This window comes from Dipodomys spectabilis, unplaced genomic scaffold, assembly GCF_019054845.1.
Source record: "Dipodomys spectabilis isolate Male_0828 unplaced genomic scaffold, ASM1905484v1 ptg000145l, whole genome shotgun sequence".
Lineage (NCBI taxonomy): Eukaryota > Metazoa > Chordata > Mammalia > Rodentia > Heteromyidae > Dipodomys > Dipodomys spectabilis.
The window spans coordinates 25,027,501-25,051,583 of NW_024870822.1; the positions used below are offsets into that span (position 1 = coordinate 25,027,501).

The 24,083-nt window shown below is 39.4% G+C and overlaps 1 protein-coding gene across 3 annotated transcripts in view; it reads left to right on the forward strand.

Annotated features, from left to right (window-relative positions):
- Positions 1–21,878, forward strand: part of Ric3 (RIC3 acetylcholine receptor chaperone) — a 44,499-nt gene extending 22,621 nt beyond the window's left edge. Inside the window, exons 4-6 of one of the 3 annotated variants that reach the window (XM_042691723.1) lie at positions 847–940; positions 15,765–15,913; positions 19,196–21,878. In XM_042691723.1, the coding sequence (XP_042547657.1) occupies positions 847–940; positions 15,765–15,913; positions 19,196–19,635 (683 nt within the window). In that variant the 3' untranslated portion in view covers positions 19,636–21,878. The remainder of the gene's footprint in view (positions 1–846; positions 941–15,764; positions 15,914–19,195) is intronic. The other 2 variants (XM_042691724.1, XM_042691725.1) reach the window with 2 other exon arrangements.
- The last annotated feature ends 2,205 nt before the right edge of the window (positions 21,879–24,083 follow it).

A 24,083-nucleotide genomic window follows, 5' to 3' on the forward strand; every position in this document is an offset into this window, starting at 1 on the left:
CATTTAGCAAATAATGTAGCGTAGTCCTAAAGACATTTTACAAATGTTAACTGCATGCAAGAGAGTTTATTCTTGAAGCATTTACAGGTGGTTGAAATACTGTATTTTATAATGACCTTCCCAATATATTTGGATGATTGCATATTCAGATATGAAATAAAAGTCTGGATCACTTACATAATGGGTAACATTTTATTTTCCTATTGCCTTAAAGTTAACTTGTTTCAATTGAGTAATTTACTCTCTTCTACTTATAATGGTAAGCCTAATGTTTGTGTCAGTAGATATACATACTTTCTATTGATCCTAGTTGAAAAAACTGCATCTGGAGACAGGGTTACAACCCGCTATGACCTGTTCTTTATTCTAGATAACTAGGGTAGAAAACTTTAGTCATAGAGATCTCAGCCATGGTTTAAGACTTTCTCTGTTGAAGAAGTATAACAAAGAAGTATAACAAGAAGTGTTAACTTCCAGACCTTAGATGCAAGTAAAATTGTGCTAATTTCAGGGTCTGAATAGCCCTTCTAAAGTAGGTTTGATACGCTACCCTCAAGCCTGATTTGATCAGCCTGTATTTTTTTTGGAGTGACTACAGAGGTATTTTTTTCACTCTTGGATATTTTCTTCAGTTTTTTCCATTGTATTTTTATGTATAAGAGGGAGTGACCTATTTATCACCTACTTTTTTATATCATGATTGAATCACCCAGAGAGACTCACAGTCTTTTCCTTTGAGTGTCAGAATTAGCTTGGATAATCATAGAATATCATGATCAGTCATGTTTCATAGAAGGGCTTAGAGAGTTGTATATGATGGTGGTAAGATTGATGCTTATTTTTCAGCCAATTTTGAGCTTGTCCAACTGCAAGAAAAACTGAAGGAGACAGAGGAAGCCATGGAAAAATTAATCAACAGAGTGGGACCTAATGGTGAGAGGTATGTTTCTCTAACAGAACTCAGATGATTCCTATTTAGAGAATCAAAAATTTAACTTTCATTGATAGACTACTTATTTTTATTTTATGTAATTTTCAACTTATTATATAGCCTTTCTTAATTAATACTTCCCTTTTCATACTGTCAAGAAATCTATTTTCAAGAGTTTGGTGTGGCTAGCTGTGATGACACAAAGCAGAGGCAGGAAAATTGTGAGTTCAAGACCAGACTGAACTACATATATGGCCATTCTGTGCTAGCAGTTAGTTAACCAAAACACAAATGTTTAATGCAATCATACTTGTTCTTTTATTTTAAATTGTACATTTGTATTCTCTTATATGAACCTAGACCTTAAGTAAACAAGCAGGAATGTAATTGTGGTACTGTTTGAAGAGATGAATGGGAAAGGGAAAGAGAATGATGAGGGTGAATAATACTAACGCACTTTGTATGTGTGAAAATAGCATTAAGAAATGTTAAAAAAAAAATAGAAAGGAGATACAGGGAAATAGAGCAATAGAGGGGGTTAACCTGACCAAAATATAATACATGCATGTGTGAAATACCATGATATAACCCATTTGTACAATTAACATGTATTAATAAAAATAGAATTATACATTTTTTTAGACAACTGGGAAACAAGGTATCAACATGCAGCTTTTTTCAAGTAAATTACTTATTCTCACAATAATTCACACCACACTAAAGTTTGATTAGCACTGAATTAAACATGGAAAGTAAGTAAGTAGAGTGAAACTAGGAGGGAGGGGCCAAGATGGCAATGGAACAGTAGGGAAATACCACAGCTCTCTCCAACTAAATAGAGAGTTTGGGTTTCAACGCTCCATTGCTCCATTTCTCCAAGAGACAGACGACAACAACAAAAAGGCGATTACTCAGAGAGAGACAGGAAGTGAAAAAAGAAAAGGGAAAAACTTCAGAACCTGCACAAAGATGGTAAATTGGGAAGATCCTTCCTCCACCCCATGCTGGCAGTGGGGCTCCACGCAGAGCTGGGAACCACAAAGTCACAAACGTTCCAAGGCTCCCAGAAGACTCTTAAGAGCCAGTGCCAACCCAGGGCGGCCGTGAACAACCCCAGACTTGGGGCCGGCGCCTCTCTGCACTGGTCCGCAAGAACAGCCCAACCCAGCCTGGGGCAGCAGTGAATGACCCCAGTCTTGGGCCCAGCACCTCTCTGCACTGGTCTGTGGGAACAGCCCAGCCCAGCCCAGTCCTGTGCGTTGAGGTATGACTCAGGGGGCGGTGCCTCTCTACACAGGTCTGTATGAGCCGCTTAGCCTGGGGCCGCAGCCGTGGTCGCGCTGGCGTGGGTGGCGAGTGACTCCAGCCTCCCAGCAGGGCGTGGTGCCCCTCTGCACCTGCCCTTGTAAGCAGTCCAGGGCAGCAATGGTGGCAAAGGACCCCAGACTCAAAGGCACAGTGCCTCTGCACCAGCCTCCATAAGCAGCACAGTGTAGCCCATCCTGGAGCTGCGGGGGTGGCGGTAGTGACCTCAGCGGTGGCAGCAAAGGACCCCAGACTTGTGGTGTGGCGCAGCGCCTCTGCACGAGCCCATGTAAGCAGCCCAGCCCAGGCCAGGATCACAGTGGTGGCCATGGTGGCAGCAGTAGTAGAAGGACCCCAGATTCACAGCGCGGCCCTGGGCGGGCCCATGGGGTCAGTGGTGAGGAACCCCAGACCCCACAGCACCAACTGGGACAGCATAAACAGTGGCAAAGGCTGTGAAACACAGACCCAGAATGCACCACCACCCAGCATAGCCCACAGTCATCTCAACAAATGCAGAACATGGTAGTGACCAGCAACCTACAGCACACAAAAACAGCAATCTGCCACAGCACCACTGGACCCCACAGGGGACACCCTCCACCTAATTTCCCTCCCATCACAGGATACCAGCACTGTTGGTAACCCCCTAGAATGTTACTTACATACCCTCCCCCCCCACACACACACCTAGGCTACAGGTCCTAAGGAAGCTGAGAGCTGTGCTAGTGCACCAGCAACTAGCAGGCACTCCGGCTAGGCTTGACCAAGAGCGCCCCTGGGAGGGAATGCAAGCAGTCTAGGCTGCTGGTCCTTGACTAAAGGCAGGAACTTCTTAGTATATCCAGTAAGCAGTTGAAAGAACCCTACCTGTGTCTCAGGCTGGAACCCTAGCTATCTTAACTGCCTGACCCTGACTGGTCAGGATCTGAGTTCACATCCCAGCTGAGGATGGAGTATGTCTGCCCCCACAATCTAACAAGAGTAAGCACTACAAGGGTCAGACCAGCAGCTGGAAAGCTGCCCCCTCCCACAACAGAACCTCAGACCAGGTAAAGTACTCTCAACCAGCCCAATGCCAAGAGCAAGCTACATCAATTGATCCAGGAACAAATCTAGAACCAAGCAAAGGTAGCCACCTAGTGACCAAAACGATCAGAGCCTGGAATTGGTCTCCAACAATCCCTGAATCCTCATGTGAAAATCACAGTGAAAAATACAAGATTCATCAATGGCCAAGAACATAAACCAGACTCAAAGGCCAGCAACCACCCAGGGGAGAATGCCAGTGGAAGCAAAAAAGAAATGGAAGACAAATGCTACATCCAAGAGATGATAGAGGTAATGACTCAAGAATTAAAATGAGAAATAGATCAGAAATTTAAAGAACAAAGGAATGAGCTATCAAAAGAGATCCAGGCCTTCAAACAAGAAATGCACTCAAAAATAGATACAGTACACACCTTGCCTAAAAGATGAGATTAATACTCTAAGGAACAACATAGAAATTATAAATGGTTCAATTTCCTCCATGCAAAATTCAATTTCCTCCATGTAAACCACAATGGAAGCCACAGTTAATAGAGTGAATGAAATGGAAAATAGAATATCAGATACTGAAGACAAAATGCAAGCACTGGAAAAGTTACAGATATAGAAAAAACACCCAAAATATGCCAAAGGGAAGTCCAAGAACAAGCTGACTGTGCCAAGAAATTTAACTTCCGTATTATTGGGGTAGACAAAGAGGAGGAATACCAGAATAAAGGAATACAACACTTATTCAATAAAATCATCATTGAAAGTTTCCCGTCTTTTTTTTTTTTTTTTGGTTGGTCGTGGGGCTTGAATCTCCAGTCTTAAAAGAGAAAATCTTACCTATGAAACAGAGGCCTACAGAACACCTAACAAGCAAGATCTCAAGAGGAACACTGATAGGTACATTATAGTAAAAATGCTAGATTTTAGCAATAAACAATCTTGCACACAGCAAAAGCAAAGGTGGAGCTATACTACAATGGAAAAAAAAAAAAATAGAATCATTACAGATCTCTTCACACAGACACTGAATGCAAGGAAAGCCTGGGAAAGTACCATCCAAGCCCTGAGAACCAATAACTGGCAGCCCAGACTGGTATTTCCAGCGAAGCTAGCATTCACATTTGATGAAGAAACTAAAATTTTTAAAACTAAATGAATTCATAAACAATAAGCCAGCATTACAAAGAATATTAAGAGAGGGATTACAATCTAAAGAAAATAATCAAGAACAGGGATCCAGATAGATATCATTAGGAGATCAACTTAGTAAGCACAGGAGGAAAGTAAAGAAGAAAAACTTAGGAAAGTAGGAAAATGACAGGAAATATAATATACCTCTCTATAATAGCTATAAATATTAATGGACTCAATTCACCAATGAAAAGAAAAAGAACTGCAGATTGGATCAGGAAACAAGATCCATCAATTTTCTGTCTTCAAGAGACCCACCTCACAGCCAAAGATAAAAGCAAACTCCGAGTGAAAGGATGGAGGAAGATCTACCATGCAAATGCCCCCAGCAAGAAGGCAGGAGTTGCCATTCTAATATCTGATAAAATAAACTTTCCATTAAAATCACTATGAAAAGACAAAGAAGGTTACTACATATTAATACAGGGAACAGTCCAAAAAGAGGATATCATTGTCAATGTATATGCCCCAAACATCGGTGCACCCAAATATGTTAAATACTCTCAGCCTTACAGGAAAAGATGGATCCAATACAATAATACTAGGAGACTTAAGTGCTCCACTCTCACCAAAGGACAGGTCTATCAACTTAAGAATTGGCAAAGACACCGGGCGCTGGTGGCTCACGCCTGTAATCCTAGCTACTCAGGAGGCTGAGATCTGAGGATCGAGGTTCAAAGCCAGCCTGGGCAGGAGAGACCATGAGACTCCTATCTCCAATAAACCACCAGAAAACCGGAAGTGGTGCTGTAGCTCAAGTGGTAGAGCGCTCGCCTTGAGCTGAAGAGCTGAGGGACAGCGCCCAGGCCCAGAGTTCAAGCCCCACGGCCGACCAAAAAAAAAAAAAAAAAAAAAAAAGAATTGGCAAAGACATCTATGAATTAAATAATGCAATATCGCAAAGCAGACTTAACTGACATATACTGAATTTTCCACCCAACAACAGCCCAGTACACATTCTTCTCTTCAGTCCCTGGAACTTTTTCTAAAATAGGTAATATCTTAGTTCATACAAGGAATTTAAGCAAATACAAGAGGATCGACATAATCCCTGTATTCTATCTGACCATAGTGTAATCAAACTAGTTCTCAATAACAAGGCATACAATAGGAAAAACTCAAACACATGGAAATTAAACAGCACACTGCTGAGCAACACGTGGGTCACAGAAGAAATTAAAGAAGAAATTAAAAAGTTTCTACAATTCAATGAAAATGAAGACACATCACAAAGAAACCTATGGGACACAGGGGAAAAAATAGGAATAGAAGGAACATTCCTTAAAACAATTAAAGCCTCAGATGACAGACCCACAGCCAATATTATACTTAATGGGGAAAAACTACAATCAATTCCCCTAAAAACAGGAACAAGGCAAGGATGCCCACTCTGTCCACTCCTTTACAATATAGTTCTGGAATCCTTGGCCAGAGAAATAAGACAGGAAAAAGATATTAAAGGGATCTACCTAGGGGAGGAAGAAATTAAACTATCTCTTTTTACAGATGACATGATTTTATATCTTAACAATCCCAAAAGCTCTATCCCCAAACTCTTAGAGCTTATAAACCACTTTGGCAAAGTAGCAGGATACAAAATTAACCCACAAAAATCAGTCACCTTTCTGTACACCAACAATGTACAACAAGCAGGAAGGGAAATCAAGGAAACAACCCAATTCACAATAACAACAACAACAAAAAACAACAACCTAGGAATTAATCTAACCAAAGATGTAAAGGGTCTATTTCATGAAAGCTATAAGAGCTTAAAAAGTAGGAATCATAGAGAATACCAGGAAATAAAAAGACCTTCTATGTTCCTGGATAGGCAGAATTAATATAGTGAAAATGGCCATACTGCCAAAATTGATATACACATTCAATGCAATCCCATTAAAATCCCAATGACATACTTTACTGAAATAGAGAAAACAGTCCAAAAATTCATATGGAACAACAGAAGACTTAGAATAGCTAAAGCAATTCTAGGCAAAAGAAAGAATGCAGGAGGCATCATGTTACCGGATTTCAAGCTCTACTATAGAGCCATAATAACAAAGACAGCTTGGTACTGGCACAAAAAGAGACCCGAAGACCAATGGAACAGATTAGAGGACCCAGGAATAAAACTGCATATGTACAGTCAGTTGATATTTGACAAAGGAGGCAAAGACATACAGTGGAAGAATCATAACCTCTTCAAATACTGCTGCTGGGAAAACTGAGTGGCCACATGCAGAAAACTAAAAGTGGACCCTAGCCTGTCACCATGCACTAACACCAACTCAAAGTGTATTAAAGACCTTAACATCAAACCTGATACTCTGAAACTACTGCAGGACAGAGTAGGCATAGGCAGGAACTTCCTGAACATAGTCCCAGGATCCCACCAAATTGGAGAGAGACTCAAAAAATGGGACTATCTTAAAATGTTTCTGTACAGATAAAGAAATAGCAACCAAATTAGAAAGAAAGTCAACTAATTGGGAAAAAAATATTTACCAGCAATATATCAGACAAGGGTCTAATATCCATTATATACAGGGAACCCAAGAAACTAACCCCTCACAAATCTAACAAATCATCATGAAATGGGGAAGGGAGCTAAAGAGGGACTTCTCAGAAGAAGAGATATTGTTTTTCTTTCTTGCTATTGTTTCTAACATATTTATAAGATGATTTCTTTGTTGCTTTGTATGGCCCTTCCCATGGTATAACCCCTGTTTTCACTGTATTTGATATTGGCATAATTTATCAAGTGGAAGGGAAAAAACAAATTGTTTAAATAGGGATACAGGTGGACCCATTGCAACAATGAGATGTATAAGACGTTATGTCGAAAAGCGAACTTTATAACTTTGGGGAGGGGCGGGGGGCGGTGGAATAGGAGGGCAGGGATGGTAAGGGGAAACAAAGGAGGAGGCAACAATGCTTGATAAGAAATGTACTCATTTCCTTGCTCATGTAATTGTTACCCCTCTGTACAGTATTTTCACAATAAAAAAAACTTATTAAAAAATGGCAAAGAAACACATGAGGAAATGTTCATCATCCTTGGCTGTAAAGGAAATACAAATAAAAACAACACTAAGGTACCACCTTACCCCAGTCAGAATGGCTCACATCCTAAATTCAGCCAACAACAAATGCTGGAGGGATGTGGAGAAAGAGGAACCCTACTGCATTGCTGGTGGGAATGTATACTAATAAGACCACTTTGGAAAGCAGTCTGGAGGCACCTCAGAAAGCTAAATGTAGATCTCCCCTATGACCCAGCCATACCACTCCTAGGCATCTACCCTGAACAACAGGAACCAGTATACAAAGACACATGCACCTCCATGTTTTTTGCAGCACTGTTCACAATAGCCAGGATATGGAAACAACCCATATGCCCCACTACTAATGAGTGGATCCAAAAATTGTGGTACCTATATACAATGGAATATTATGCAGCCATTAGAAAGGACAAAATAATGACATTTGCAGGGAAATGGATGGAACTAGAACAGATTATTTTGAGTGAGGTAAGCCAAGAACAAAGAGACAAACAACACATGGTCTCCCTGATATGTGGATGCTAAAGCCAAAATGCAAGAAGATATGATAAAGTAAATAGGATTTGAGAAACGAAGGACAGTCACTCATTTCATTGTATCATTACTAAATGACTCTGTTCTTGACCATATATATGGTAGATATATGCGCGCAAGGAGGGAAGCCAGGAGGGGGACACAGAATAAGTGGAAAATGGAACAACATACAACAAAGGGGCCCATCAGCTGCACTGGACACAGAAGAAAAAGAACTAAGCAACCCAAAGGCAGTGATGGGAAGGGAGAAATGAGAGGGAAAGAGGGAACAGCCTACACTAAGCAAAAGGAAAGAATTGTAAACATCACCTGATGTGGAAGAAATAATTTGTATTGTCAAAGCTCATAGAATTCACAAACTTTATAGACCATGATAATGACAATTTGCCTTGTGAAGGTTAAAATGTGTTTGTGACTTTAACTAAGTATCACTATTCCACAATACTGTGAAATATGTGAAATTTATGTAATCACCTAATCTCAATTTAACAAAATAAAGTGAGAGAAGGGATGGGTTAATAAAGTGAGAGAAGGGATGGGTTAATAAAGTGAGAGAAGGGATGGGTTAGGAGCAATGGGTGACAATGTTGTCAGACACCTTGTATTCATATACTGTTTTGTAGAAAGGGAACTTCTTTGTACAACTACTTAAAGATAATAATCAATGTTAATTTAAAAAAGAGTCAAACTAGTCTTGAGAATGCCCCATAGGCAAGGCACACTTTTCCTGTGACCATGCTGGTCACAAACCAAACAAACATTTAAAAAACATGATTTTATCACATCTTGAGATGTCTGTGGCTTGAGGAGAGTACTTTAGAGAAAGAAGACCTGTTCATTTATAGCTTCCTAAGTCCTTACCATATATTTTAGATAGTATTCACGAACTGCAAGATTTTGGCTTGAGATTAGAGAAATATGTAGTTATTACTGCTTTATCTTATACATGCTGTTAAGATAGAAATCTGGACAGTTTTTAATATTATCAAATACAATTTTTCAACCAGCTTTCACCTGGGAATGGCATAAGTGTATTACACAAGTCTAATGAAACTTCCGTATTGCACCATGTGTGTCTGATATTAAGCACAGTATTCAGCTCAGTGTCAGAGTAAGGAAAGGTTCTAAGAAGCAGAAGTGAGATGTCCTTATCTTTGCCCTAATAATCACAAAAATTTCCTTTTTAGAGTATTATGTCCACTTACAATTATTTACTTGTTAGAAGTATAGCATGACCCACCCACTGGCAATAATGAAGGTTCAGAAGTCTCTGGTAGCAAAGATCCACAGTTCTGTTGGGTACGAATTTGGCAGTTGATAGTAGATTTCTGGCATGGATTGCTTAAATGTTAAATCTCTTGAGGTCAGACTTAGTCTATTCTGTTCAATGTGTTCATGAAGTAGGTAGTAAGTAAATACTTGTTGCATGTGGATATTCACTTTTGTTACAAGCTTTATATGTTATTTCATGGTAGAAGAAAACACATGGGCATTTTCTATTAAGATCCTTTAGTTCCTGAACATATATTCAGAGTAACTACTGGACAGATCTCAATGATGCCTACACTTTGCCTCCTTAAATAACAGATATCTCTTGAATTAATGGTCAAGGTAGAATTATCTTCTTTAGGCTGAACCTACTCTACCTTAATATTCCTACTTCAACGGGTAGCTGCACTTTCTTTTTAAAAAAATTTTTTTTTTATTGTGAGAACACCGTACAGAGGAGTTACAATTACATGGGCAAGATAACGAGTACATTTCTTATCAAGCATTGTTGCCTCCTCTTTGTTTCCCCTTCCCTTCCCATTGCACTTCCTACTTAGTTTCCCAAAGCAGAAATTATAGATCATCCTTGATGCACCTTTTTCTTCACTTCCCATTTGTCATCAATCACTGTGCCTTGCCATTTCACCCTAATTAACAAGTTGTTCTCCTTGCAAAAGACTAAGAAGGGGCTGGGAAGGTGGCTCAGTGTTAGAGCACTTGCCTTGCATGCCTGAGGCCCTGGGTTGGATTCCTCAGCACCACATATTCAAAAAAAAAAGAAAAAGAAAAAATCCGGAAGTGGCGCTGTGGCTCAAGTGGTAGAGTGCTAGCCTTGAGCTGAAGAGCTGAGGGATAGCACCCAGGCCCAGAGTTCAGGCCCCATGACTAGACCAAAAGACTATGAAGACAGAGATTATCCTCCTTAGTTCTAGAACTTAGTACTAAAAAAAATGAATGAGTGAATGGCTTTGTTTTTGATACAGGTAAGAACTGTCTCATGTGGTTTCTTTTTTGTTGTCTTTCAGTTCACCAAAGAGATGGATTATGTCTTTTAATCCTTCAGGGGATCCTTTTGATCTTGAAAAGTATAGAACTTTCAAGAACGGCCCACAGTGTCTTGAGTGATCTGGCCTTGTCTGATTCTATTGCTTTAGTGTTCTCTAGTGCTCTCTTTCTGCCTTTAGTCCAAGTCTATGGACTACTTGTGTTTCTCTGAATATCTGTTCACATTTGGTACTAAGATTCTGCATACACTAGACCCTTGGTACCCATGAGTGTATGGTTCCAAAGAGACCATTGTTGAGGAAAAACATTGAATATTCAGGATTCATAGTTCAGTATTTTTTAATTATTCAGATTTACATATATTGTACATAGCATAGGTCTGAGCATCCATAACTTGGAATTTCATGAAGTAGGGAAGCGTACATGACTATCAAAAAATTTACTGTTGTACACATTAATATTACACACCAAGGAACTAGACTTTATTTCAAAAAATTTTTTGATTCATTCCACCCATAATATCACTAGATGTACTGCCTTTTAACAAATCTTAAATATTTTCTGTTATTAAGTAAAATTAAATACATTATGTACCCTTTTGGGCTTGGGAAGATTATTATTTACCTTATTGGACGCAATTCACTCTTACGGGAAAAAATTTCAATTAGCAATAATCCCGCCTCACACCAGGTGCTGGTGGCTCATACCTGTAATCCTAGCTACTGAGGATGCTGGGATCTGAGGATCGAGGTTCAAAGCCAGCCCAGGTAGGAAAATCCGGTGAGACTCTTATCTCCAATTAACCACCAGAAAACTGGAAGTGGCGCTGTGGCTCAAGTGGTAGAGTGCCTGCCTTAAGCTGAAGAGCTGAGGGACAGTGCCCAGGTTCAGAGTTCAAGCCCCATGACTGACCAAAAAAAAAAAAATCCTGCCTCAGATGGAAGTGGCGCTGTGGCTCAAGTGGTAGAGTGCCTGCCTTAAGCTGAAGAGCTGAGGGACAGTGCCCAGGTTCAGAGTTCAAGCCCCATGACTGACCAAAAAAAAAAAAAATCCTGCCTCAGATGGAAGTGGCGCTGTGGCTCAAGTGGTAGAGTGCCTGCCTTAAGCTGAAGAGCTGAGGGATAGTGCCCAGGTTCAGAGTTCAAGCCCCATGACTGACCCAAAAAAAAAAAAATCCTGCCTCAGATAAACGTCACTGGCTATAGGACTGCCATTGTACAAAGTTGCAATTTGCTCTTACAGAACAAACTTTTACAAAATTAAGTCAGGGAAACAACAGATCATACAATGATTTTAACACAACTGATAGTAACATATAACTGACTGATATCTTCTGCATAACCACAAAGCTGAATAATGTGTTCATGAGAATTTTAAATGTCTGCTTTTGAAAATTTTGAGACATTTCTTTTTTGACATGATTATTTTTTGGACCACATTTGGTCAAAACGAGCATGTGTAATAAATCTGTTTTTACTGTTTTTACTTTTGCTCATCTTAGTAAGTCAACACAGATACAATTTTCTCTGCAAATCCTTCCCGAATCCACAGAACTTGGCTAGGTGCTCTTTCTGTGTACTCCCACACCACCTGGGCTTCCTGAGTAGTGTGTATATCACATTACTTTCTATTAACTTTTTTCTTCCTGAATAACTTGTTACATTCTTGAGGACAGAATTTTTATTGTTGATATTTGTAGTCCCCATGCTGGCACACTGATGATGCCAGCACAACTTGGAAGAGTAAATAAGGTAAGTGTGGAGAAAAGTACTATAAAGTAGGTGGCATACGCAATAATAATTTCTTCGGAGCCTCTTTGTTTGCTCCACACAGTTCCATAATGTTACCAATGGCAGGTATTATGTGAAGTGTGCTTGAGGAACAGTATTAACTGCCATTACACAAATTACCTTGTCTTTTTTTATCTAATAGTTCCTTGGCTAAAAGGCCTATTCTGAGTGAAAATCACAGTGTTGGTAAGATTGCATTCCCTTTTCAAGAATCTGTTTAATTGCCCTTTTCAGCTTGTAGAACCTGCCCACACTCCTCAGCATATGTACCCCTTCCTCCATCTTCAAACATAGTAATAGTAGGTTGAGACCTCACATTGTATCACTCTGACCTCTTCTGTCTCCTCATTCTAGTTTTAAGGACCTAATGATTACATTGTGTTCTATCAGATAACTCAGGGTAATTTCCCTATTAGTGTCAGCAACTTTTATTTTACCTGCAGTCTCAATTTCCCTAAAATATTCGTTAGCTTTTCTTAGTGCTGTGACAAAATGCCTAACATAAAAAACTTGAGAGAATGATTTGTTTTTGATCATGTTTTCAGACATTTCAGTCCATACTCCTTGGCTCTATTGATTCTGGGTGGAACATCTTGGCAGTGGGAACATGTGGCAGAGGCTATTCATCTCTTGGAGGATAGGAAGAAGAGAAAATATATTTGCTAGTTGGCTTCCTACCCTTTCCCCTTTTGTTCCACCCAAGCTCCTCCCAGATTGTGCTACCCACATTCACCCATGTAGTTGGAAGATTTAAATAAGTATACGTAGTCTCCCCTCTACTTAGTTAATCACCTCTGAAAATGCCCTCACAGAGGTGCCCATGATATATGCTTTATATATCTCCTGAATGAGCCTTCAGGAAAACCATATTTTAGGAGATGGGAAAAGGAGAGTGAGCTAGGGATCAGTGTTAGAAGGAATTTGTTAAATGAAAAGAATATGAATATCTTCATGGCTCAGAGTGAAAGAAGTCTCAATGAGGATGATCCACAATATAGATAAATTAACAATTAGGAATGATGGAATGGAAACCTGATTTTAAGGAAGTAAAAGGAAACAGATGACGAAGACATGGGAACCAGTGAAACTGACATATAATTACAGTGTGAGCACAGTGCTTATACTGTTGTAAATGTATTATTACTGCTCCCCAAGAATTCTAAAACAGTAAGAAATCCACAAAAACATTCATTGCAGCAAACTTAGGAGCTGTCACAAAGTGGCCCATGGTTAATTGCATAATGTACCTAAAGGAAAATATTGAGTTTACTTTTTCAGAGTTAAAAGGATCATGTAGATTGAATTTTTTTCTGTTCCTGCTTCTCAAAGTCTTTTCTAGTTAAGGGCTGCTGGTTTTCCATGATTTTTAGGAGGCAGAGAATCAAGACTAAGTTTTCATTCAGTAAACATCCAAATGCTTTGTGTAAAGTTCAGAGAAATAGCCAGGGAAGCCTGCATGCCAGAGGTTTGTGATAAGCTCACAGGCCCTTCCAGCTTTCTAGTCTGCTACAATTCTCTCATAAAGTAATTTGAGGTTTTGTTTTTTTGATACTGAGGGCCTCATGTTTGCAAGAAAATCACTCTACCATTTGAGTTATACCTCCAGCTCCTTTTACCCTGGTTATTTCCAAGGTAGGGTCCCACTTTAACTAGACTAGCCGGGACCATGATCCTCCTACTTGTGCTTCCCTGTGTTGCTCAGGATGACTGGCCCTTGCCACTGCACCCAGCCTTTGTGCTTCCCTTGTAGTTGAGAATAACAGGTGTGTATCACCAGGCTCAGCTATCATAGCATAATAGGGTGTTATGAATTTCTGTGTCTTGGCTGGCCTCAAATTACAATTCCTTGTTCTCCATGTTCCAAGTAGCTAGGACTCCAGGCTTGAGCCACAGCTCCTAACTTGGGTTGTTTTAATAATAAGAGTTAAGTGTTATGTGGACCACAGGCACAGTTGTGAGTCAGGAGTTGTGTATGATGGGAGGGGTAAAGCTGTAAGAGGCCCTGTGTAAGTCTCAGATTCTAGCTGAAGATGGAAATGAATGGACATGGCTTCAAAACATTTAGTGGGGAACAAGTGGAGTTCATGGTGTTTTTGTTTTCCTCCCACTGAGATCAGTGGAAATTTTGCACCTGAACTTTCCTCAGTTACCATCTTTTTATTCCTTTATTCCACCCTACTAATCAATTTAGCTGAAATGTGTTAGTCTGGCCATGAAAAGGAACATATAAGCCCAGGGCAGGCTAGAGAGAGGAAATCTATTTCTCTCCACAATAGGGCATCTCCAAAATGCTAGTACAGAGTGCATCACCTTTTCCCCCCATGAATGTTGTTAATTTGTAAAGATTTAGGTTTTAAGGAGAGAATCAGCCTCTGTTATATCCTACAACGAGATAAAAACTTCTGTCAAAATACATGGGGTTTTTAGTGTGTGTGAGTGTTTGTGTATGTGTGTATGTGTGCCTGTAGTGGGGCTTGAACTCAAAGCCACACATACTGTCCCTTGGAATTTCTATTTAAGGTTAGCACCCTACCATTTGAGCTACACTTTTACTTCTTAATATCTTGCTGGTTGATTGGTGATAAGAGTCTCACAAATTTGTCTGCCTGGGCTGGCTTCAAACCATGATCCTCTGATCTCAACCTCCTGAGTAGCTATGATTACAGGTGTAAACTACCAGAGCCTGCCTGGCTCAGGTAGTTCTGCTTTTTCCAAAGTCTGCTTTTTCCAAGTGATTGACTGCTTTCCTTTCAAAGAAACTAGTTATGTTATTATCCTTGAGCCTCTTGTTATTTTTACAGATATTTTTCTAGAACCACAGAGCTAACTTGAGACTCAAATCAGGTTTTCTAAATTAGAAATTGAGTACTAGGCTGGTTCATTTGTAGAGTGCTGGACTAACATGTTCTAGGTTCAGTCCCCTAAAACACACACACACACACACACACACACAATGCCTTTAGAAGTTACACACACACACACACACACACACACACACACACAATGCCTTTAGAAGTTTGAGGTACATCGCTACCATTAACCAGCACTATGAATGTGTATAATGTCCCTTCTGTGAACCTATTTCGCCAATTTCTCTCTGGTTAGGATAACTGAATTTTCAAAATCTAGAATTCTAGGATATATCGTTATTCCTCCAAAAATAGAGTCAGTCTGGTGATTCCAGTAGTGTATTTTCCTGATTGATGTTAATGGCCTAGAACATTTTTTCTTTGATGACTTAATCTCAGAGAAAAGCAATAAAAGGAATAAGTGTGGTAAAAGGAAAAACTGTGAGAGTACCAGTGAGATTGCCAGAAGATTAGAAAATTGGGTTGCTAAAGTATCATGAAAGAACACTGACCTCAAAAGCTCAGGCATAAGGGTCTTGTCCCAGTATTGATAGCAACTCATTGTGGGATCTTGAGCAGTCACTTATCTATTCTAGGCAATTGTTTTCCTGCTTATAAAATCAAAACAGTGAACTAACCTCTCAGATCCCCAGATATGCCAGTTTAAGATCAATTCCTAGAATAATTGTTGTGTCAGATTTGCTACTCTAGGATATAGACAAATCATAGTGATGTTTCTGTCCGTTGCCTAAGAGTATTTCCCACTCTGTTGTGTGATACTTCCAAGCAGAGCACAGACTGTGACTTCTGACCAAGAGAAACAATTGCTGCATCAGCTCCGAGAAATTACTAGGGTCATGAAAGAAGGGAAGTTTGTCGACAGATCTACTCCAGAGAGGGAAGCAGAGGAAGCCCCGTACATGGAGGACTGGGAAGGTAAACAGTGTCTCTTCATTTCTTCATTACCTGTCAGTCCCCAAATGAGAGCTTACTAATTTTTCAAATATCAGTTTTATAGTGGAGTATAATATATATGTATATGTATACACATTACATAAATTATATGTATTGTAATTTTGACAAACTTTAAGTGTATCATTGGATGATTTTGATTGATGTATACAGTTGTGTAATCACACCATAGTCTTGGTACAGAACATTTGCATTATCCTGAAAAATGCCTTACTTCTGGACAGCAGCTAAACTGTGTTGTCTCTATAGTTTTTCTTTGTGTGAATGGATCATATTGCATATGTGCTTTGGTTTCTGACTTTGACTTTGAGATTGAGATTGAGATTGTTGAGGTGTAATAGTTCTCTTTTGACTGCTGAGTAGTAGTATATGGAGGATATCTGTTGTTGGCTTATCCATTCATTAGTTGAAGAACACTTAGGTTGTTCCTAATTTTGAATTTTTATGAATCAGGTTCTCATATAGGCCATCCTGGTGCTGAAACTGTGAAATCTGATCTGGAATCTGGTTCCATGGGGTGGACCTGTTGACTGAGTCCTCAGAAGTACACTTGGAGCCTCGTATCTGGCAGGCTAGCCTGAAGCTTAGATCCTCAGGGGCTGACCTCAGATTAGAATCAACCTTGTGACTGAGTCTGAAGAGACTAGCCAGTCCCACTGGGATAGGCCTGAAGCTTGCATCTGCAGAGTCTAGTTTGGTACAAGGCAGTTTGGGCGTCTGCAGTGGTAGGCCAAAAAGCTAGGTCTATAAAATTAATCTTTGAGTCTGGTGCTGTAGTGGACAACTCAGCACTATGGGTACTAAGATAGGCCTATACCTTAGTTCTGCTGACCTGGAGATGCAGAAAACCCAGCCCAGCCTGGAGAGTGAGTGGGGTTATAGGGACAGGTCTGGCTTGAAACTTGTCAGCAGGTGTCAATTTGGTGCCTGATTCCAGAGGTTCTGGGGAAGAACTGAAGCTTGTGGCTGGGTTTGCCAGGTGTAGGCAGGATAATGAGGTCCACAGGTCTGTCCCAGGGCCAGTGCTCTGAAGTGTGCCTAATAGGGCTATGGAAGCCATCCTGGATGCTCAGGAGGGACTGAATCCTAGGGCTTTCAGGTTAGGCCTGGAGCCTGGCTGGGTTTGCTTTCCCTCTTAAGCTAAAGCAGACAGTTATGGAATTCCAAAGGCAATCTTAATTCTCAGTATAGGATGATGGTAAGAACATGCCAGCAAATGAATTTGACTTAAGCATTTAGTGGCTGAGACCTAACTAGCAAGCCAGCTTCCCCAGCTTCTGGTCTTGACCAACGAAGTTGTGAAGGCCTAAGGTGGCTCTCTTAGTTCAGTTTCTGTTTCTGTAACTGAATACTACAGGTTGAGTAACTGATAGAGGTTTATTTAGCTCATGATTCTGGAAGTCTTAAGAACATGGTGTCAGCATCTGCTTGGCATCCGGCCAGCCTCCTATGGTCATGACATATAATGGAGGCTATCATATTGGCAAGGCAGAACAAGCTTGCTGACTTGAATTTCTCTTCCTTTTATAAAACCACCAATGCCATTGTGCGTGTGGACATCCTATTCTCATGCTTTTACCTTCAAATACCATCCACATGTGACATTAGGGACTGAGAAAACATGAGTTGTGGAGACAAACACCCATAACCATAGTAGTAATTAAGTTCCATTTTATCTAGCATTCTGTCCACAGTAAGTTAATCTTAGGAACAAAAAGTACACTGGCAAGATTCTTTTAGTACTGTCATTGTTGGCAAAGGCATGATAAAATGGACAATTCTTACATCACTGGTAAGGTTGAAATTTTATACCACTCTTCTGAAAAGTAATTTGGCAGACTATTAAATAAGCTTTTAAAATGTCTATTCTCTTTGGAATAGTTTCCGTATTTATTGAAGTCTATCTTAAGAATTAGGGAAATGAATCTAGGTTTATATTCAGAGCTCTTAACTATGTTACTTACAGTAGGGGAAAGTTGGAAAGAATCTGTCTGAATGTCTTACAGAATGGTAAATCATATCAACATATAGCTGTATAATAGCTGTTTACCAATGCCTAAAGACAGAAAAAAAGCTCATAATACGATGTTAGATGGAAAAAATAGAGTAAAACATTTCATATGCAATTTTTATTAAAAAAATAGGAAAAATATGTTTATATATTGCAAAAAAGAATAGAGGTAAATATATCATGTTTTTATCAGTGGTGAGATTTTGCATGGTTTTCTTTTTAAAAAATCTGTATTTTTTGAAGTTTCTGCAGTATGGATGACTTTTATAATCAGAAAAAACAGTAAATGTTATAAAAATGTTTCTATATACTTTATACTGTACCTAAAAAAAGCTGTTACTTTTCACAATTGGTAGACCAGAGTGCTGTATATTAAAGAGTTGAATTTTCTGATTATCATAATGTGCAAATGGCTTTCCACATTGTGTAGTGAGCATGGCCACTGCTGCCAGCGTTGGCATATGAGCTCCACACAGCCCATCTGCTGCTCAGGACCAGCTTGGCTGACACAGATTTATTTCATCCTCTTCCTTAATTTGGCAGCATTTCTTCTTTTCTCATTATCATAGCTGGGATTCAATACCAGTGTTACTCATTTTGTTTACCACTTTGTTGTTTTCTTTTGTTCCATTTTGTGAGTATGAAGAAGCCAACAATGGGATTCTGTCTTCTCAAAATGCAGTGCTTGTCCTTTGGGATCTTGGACATGTCTTGCCTCTTTTTCTGACATATTCAAGCTATTTCAATTGTTTTGAGGAATAGAAAGCTTCATGGTATATTTTTCAAAAGGCTTAGCATTCTTCTTTCCTCAACCTCCTCCCACAGATTTGGAAATGGTTCCAATTAGAAATTATAAACATTAGCCTTAAGCTAAGCTCTATCCATCTGGTATTTGGTGCATTTTTTAAAGCTGAAGGCTCATGTTATTTGTTTAATCTTCATCAGCATGGCAGAAGCATGTGGGGTGAGACTTAACTCTGCCCCCAAACACCCTGCACTTAAGAAGGGATTTTCTTCTGTGTTGGTTTGTGTTTCAAAGAGCACTGTGATAGTCAGCCAGATCGCTAGGAATTTGTTCAAGTGAAACTTTAAAAGAATTAGAATTGCATTAAAGATTTCTTGAATGGATTTATTAGTATGTGATGGCTGTTGCCTGAGAATCCTCTGTGAGACTGACACTTTTTTTCTGAAGAGAGTCTTTGTAAGTAAGACTCTGTGCTACTTTTTCTTTCTAGGTTACCCTGAAGAGACTTACCCAATTTATGACCTTTCAGACTGCATCAAGCGCAGGCAAGAAACAATCCTGGTCGATTACCCTGATCCAAAAGAGCCTACTGCTGAAGAAATAGCTGAAAGAATGGGAGTGATGGAAGGGGAGAAATCAGACCATTTGGGCTGGAAACATCTGCCTACTGATCCCAGAGTCCAGGAAGATAATTCTATTGCCTTGCATGACCTAGAGCCAGAAACATGTTCCTGCTGTTTGCAAGAAGAGGAAGATCCTGCTGTCTTGGCAGAAAATGCTGGATTCAGTGCAGATAGCTTCAGTGAGAAAGAGCAAACTACTAAAGAAGACTGGCCTCAGGATTTTAGAGATGAAGGGCTGGGCATCAGTGTTGATCAAGCACACACAGGTGGCATGTTGAGGAAGCGTAACCCACAGGTTTTAGAGTGAAAACAGCCAGTTTGGTGAAGTATCCTTTATTCTAGTCCCAAGTTGACCTTTCTCTCTGATTTCATTCTTGGCCCTGTGCCCTCTATGTCCTTCTCTGTCTTTGAATGTCATAGCTATCAGGCCACCATGGTATCCTTCCTGGTGCTCACACACCTGTCACCTTGTAAATCATAGACATTAGTGTGTACATAAGACAGCTTCATTCTTTTTCTGCTTTCCACCTATAACAGAATTTGATGCATTAAATAATTACATTAGGCATATCATACTTACAGATGGCACCCACTTAGGCAAAGTCTGCTTCTTCCTGCTAAGAGTTTACCTGTGAATACACATCAGTTAACAGATGATGAGAATTTAAGGTTGCAAGAGTGAAGATTTCAGAGTCCACAATGCCTTATTCTTTGGGCAATGAGCAGGTTAGTGGTCCTCTGGGAAGAAGAAAATGTTTTGTTTGTGGGGAAGATGGGCCCAGGGCAGGACAAGATTGCCCTTAAGCTGAAGCCTCTTCCTTTCAGAGAGGGTCTTTTCTAGGAACATTGATGCCATCTCAGATCCTTTTTTTTTTTCCTTCATAGTGGAACACTCCTACCGACCTGGGCATGACCCCACAGGCCTATTTGAGGACTGTTGTGCTCTTAGTATTGCCTGGATCTCTAGCTTAAAACCACCATGCTCAGAGTATTTCTGGACTTGAGGAAACTTTAAAGACTTTAGGTAGCCTTTCTCTGCAGAGCCAAGATTTGAGGCTGTTGAGGCTACAAGAAGGCCTATGAATGATGGTCCTGCTATGAGTTGTTCAGAAGGCCAAGGATCCAAAAGGAGAGAGGATCTGTGCACTTAATAGTCCTTGCCTAGAAACAGTGTCTGAAAATTGTATGTCTTTGAGAAGTATGTTCTCATAACCACATGAATGGAAACAGAAATGAGGACTGAGCTTGTATACAGAGCACCATGTCAACAGAGAAGGTACATTGTTTGTATGAACAACCATTATAGCAATGCCTAGAAGGGACTGTGCTTTCTATATTTGAATATTTGGAGCTTCAGGGAGAGTTGGGACAAGTAGGAAGTAAACTATGATTACTGGGAGGATTTTGACTAAACTAAAGGCTATTGATACGTGTTTTCACAAGACAAGACAGTACCTGTGAATTTTGTTTAACATCAAGGGTGAGTGAATTTATACAATCTATACAATTAAGACTTGCAAGTTTAAAGATGGCATGTTCCCCAGGACATTCCCAGTGATAAAATGGGATGGACACAAGAATTAGGAAATTATGTAAAGATAGTTACAGCTTTTTATAGAGTTCATTGTACCTGGCATGAATCTGATGTCAAGAACATAGTTAAAACCACTCATATTGGCATACAAACTGTGAGAAGGTATTGGATTAAAGTAAGATAATCTATTAGCTACTATGGGCATTACTATTAGTAACTGAACTTTAGAGGAAAAAAACATTGAGAATTGAGTCTATAGAAAATATTTTGCATCACATGTATTGAACATCTGATTTACATTGTAAAGAATACAGTTTAAAATGTACTAAAGTCAACCTAGATATAATGTACAATACTAAAGGTAAAAAAAGCATTCTTAGTGTTTTAGTAAGTTGTTTTCTTTGTGATTTTCTCTCATTTATCATGGGGGTTGTTTGAGGAGAGATGATTTTATCCTAGATCACTGGTTCAAATTTCTTTTTTTGTTTTGCTCCAGAATATAATTCTTTATTTTGTGGAACTTCTCCTTTATTAATATTTTAAGAATACAATTGAAAGGGAGCAGACTGCTGAAAATCAATGCTATTACTTTTTTATATATTTATTGTAAAGATACTTGTATTACAGATAAATGCTTTGGTTAGTTTGTTGCTTTTTCATTCATTAATTCATTTAGTAGATAACTGCCCAGTGATACAGTGAACAGAAGGCACAATTCCTGTCTTTAAAAAGCTTTATTTAATATAAGTCCCTGACAGGTAAGATGGGACTATGAGCTATTAAAAAGGCTCAATATTGTGAATTCTGTAGATGGACAAAACTGGGTGATGATATTCCTCTATAAACTCTCGCTGTAGAATCGTGGGTCAGCTCTTTTGGACATCTGAATCTTGTTTTCTCCATTTGTAAAATAAGGGTAGTAGAAGTCCAGGGTTGTAAGCATTAAATGAAATTATCAGTGCCTATAAAATGGCATAATTTCTAGATTATATATAATTACCACCCTAGTGGTAGTTGTCTTACTATAGTTTATACTGATTGAGATATAGATTCAAAAGTACAGAACCACTAGGAAGAAAAAATAATTTTTGCGAAAGTAGTTCCAAGAAACTTCCAGAGGAAATGGATCTTGTGGTATGCCAAATCCAAATGAGAAAGGAACAGAAAGGATCTTTTTGGCAGAAAGAGTAATGTTGGCAAAAGCAGTGGGTTTCAAGAGTGTATGGATGTTTAGGCATTTTGATAAGGCTGGTATGTAAAATGTTGCATAAACAACTCTTTGAGTGGTTGAGGAAAACTGGTTTATGGAAACAACTCTGGACAGAAGTACTAAGTCCTCATGACAGCTCTTACCTACCCTGTGTCTCAGTCCTTAGTTGTTAGGTTATATGACTGTATATATAATTATAGAGTTATATATCAGAAGTTTTATTGAAGCTGGGTGGTGGCGGCTCACACTTGTAATCCTAGCTACTCAGGAGGCTGAGATCTGAGGATTGACATTTAAAGCCAGCTCAGGCAGAGAAGTCTTCTTAATCTCCAATAAACCGCTCAAAAACCAGAAATGGTGCTGTGGCTCCAATGGTAGAATGCTAGCCTTGATCACAAAGAGGCTCAGGGACTAGTGCCCAGGCCCTGAGTTCAAGCCCCACAACTGACAAAAAAAAATTTTTTATTGTAATTTAATTTAGGGTTTAGATGGTCTTTTTTAATTTTCCAGAATTGTTGTTTCTTCTAGGAATATTTATCTCCAGGATGACCCAAATCATGGAACTGGCTTTTGTTGTTGTCTTCATTTCCAAAACCAGGAACAGAGAACTTGATGAATTATTTGACATAGGTCTGAAATTACCTCAAAATGATGGAGTTCACAGTCACACTTCTGGAAAGATAGTTTGCTTAGGAAAGATAGTTGTCTTTAAAAATGCCAACTATATCACCTGGGACCATGCTTGGCAAATCAGGCTGAGTGATCCAGCCATGAGATCCCTTCACATGATCCCTTCACAAGAAAAGCATCTTGTTAGCTTCAGAAGTGGTGTATTAAGCTTCTAGAAATAATGGTCTGTGAGAATCACATTCTTTGGCCTTTCCCTGGCTTCGGTGATAAAATAACTTAAAGCCCAAACTAGAACACTTTGGGAAAAGGAAATTTTAATAATAATTATCCATTAATTAATAGGTATACACCAGAACTATCCTGGACATATGACTAAACAAAGAAAAACCTCTTTTCTTTTTAGAATATCCTGCATATGATCTTTTCCACGAGGCCACAGGAGATAGGCCATGGGTCAGGTAGGAAATGCCCTTGGTCACATTAAACATCTCTATCTGGGGGGATAAACGCCTCCACTTACTATCACACTCTTAAATCCTCATTGATCTAGATCTGCTTGTGGTCCAAAGAAAAAAAATTAGTGAATCAGCTATTCATTAATGTTGGGAAAAAAACCATGAACAAATCTGTGACTGCTGGGGACATTAACATTTATAAAATATACTGGCCTCTCACCATTTTCTTTATACAAAGATTGTTCCTTAAGTCTCAGAGAATCAGTATCCTTATGTGTGAGTTGAGACTAGTATTCACCTCTCAGGCTGTTAGGATTAAGTGAAATACTGTTTTTGAAGTGCTTCAAGTATGCTAAGCATGATGCTTAACAGTTGAATCATCACTCTGTTTTCCAGCCCTGGCATTGGTCATATCTGATACCTTTTAAGTCTACCCTTGTGGTCAAAAATGGCCCAGGGTCATTTGTTAGTCTCTGGGCAAGCTTTCAAGTATGTTTCTAACTATACTATAGTTAGTTCCTGTCTTCTTGGCTTCAGATCTGCCACAAGGTAGAAAAAAAACAAACAGGGAGAGGAAGGGTGAGCAAGACCAGGAATCAAGTGGCTGGGTCTTACTGTAATGTTTGCCAGTTGGGCCTTTTTAACTTTATAACCCTATGATGTTGTTGAGGGCCAGGGCCAAAAGGCATAGTTGGGAACACCAACCAATTCCTTCAGATGACTTTGAAGAGGATACTTAACTTAGTATTTGCTAACTTCACTATTTTCCCACTTTTCCCCACCTTTCATGATCCTTAAACATAAATGGCACAGATAATGGACTAAAGTGTTATGTGCTGCTAGTTTTAAGCAAGCAATGCCCTTTTTCACACTGCCACTCAGCTCCTAAGAGTGAGTGGTATTACAAGAATTTTTAGGTGAGAGGC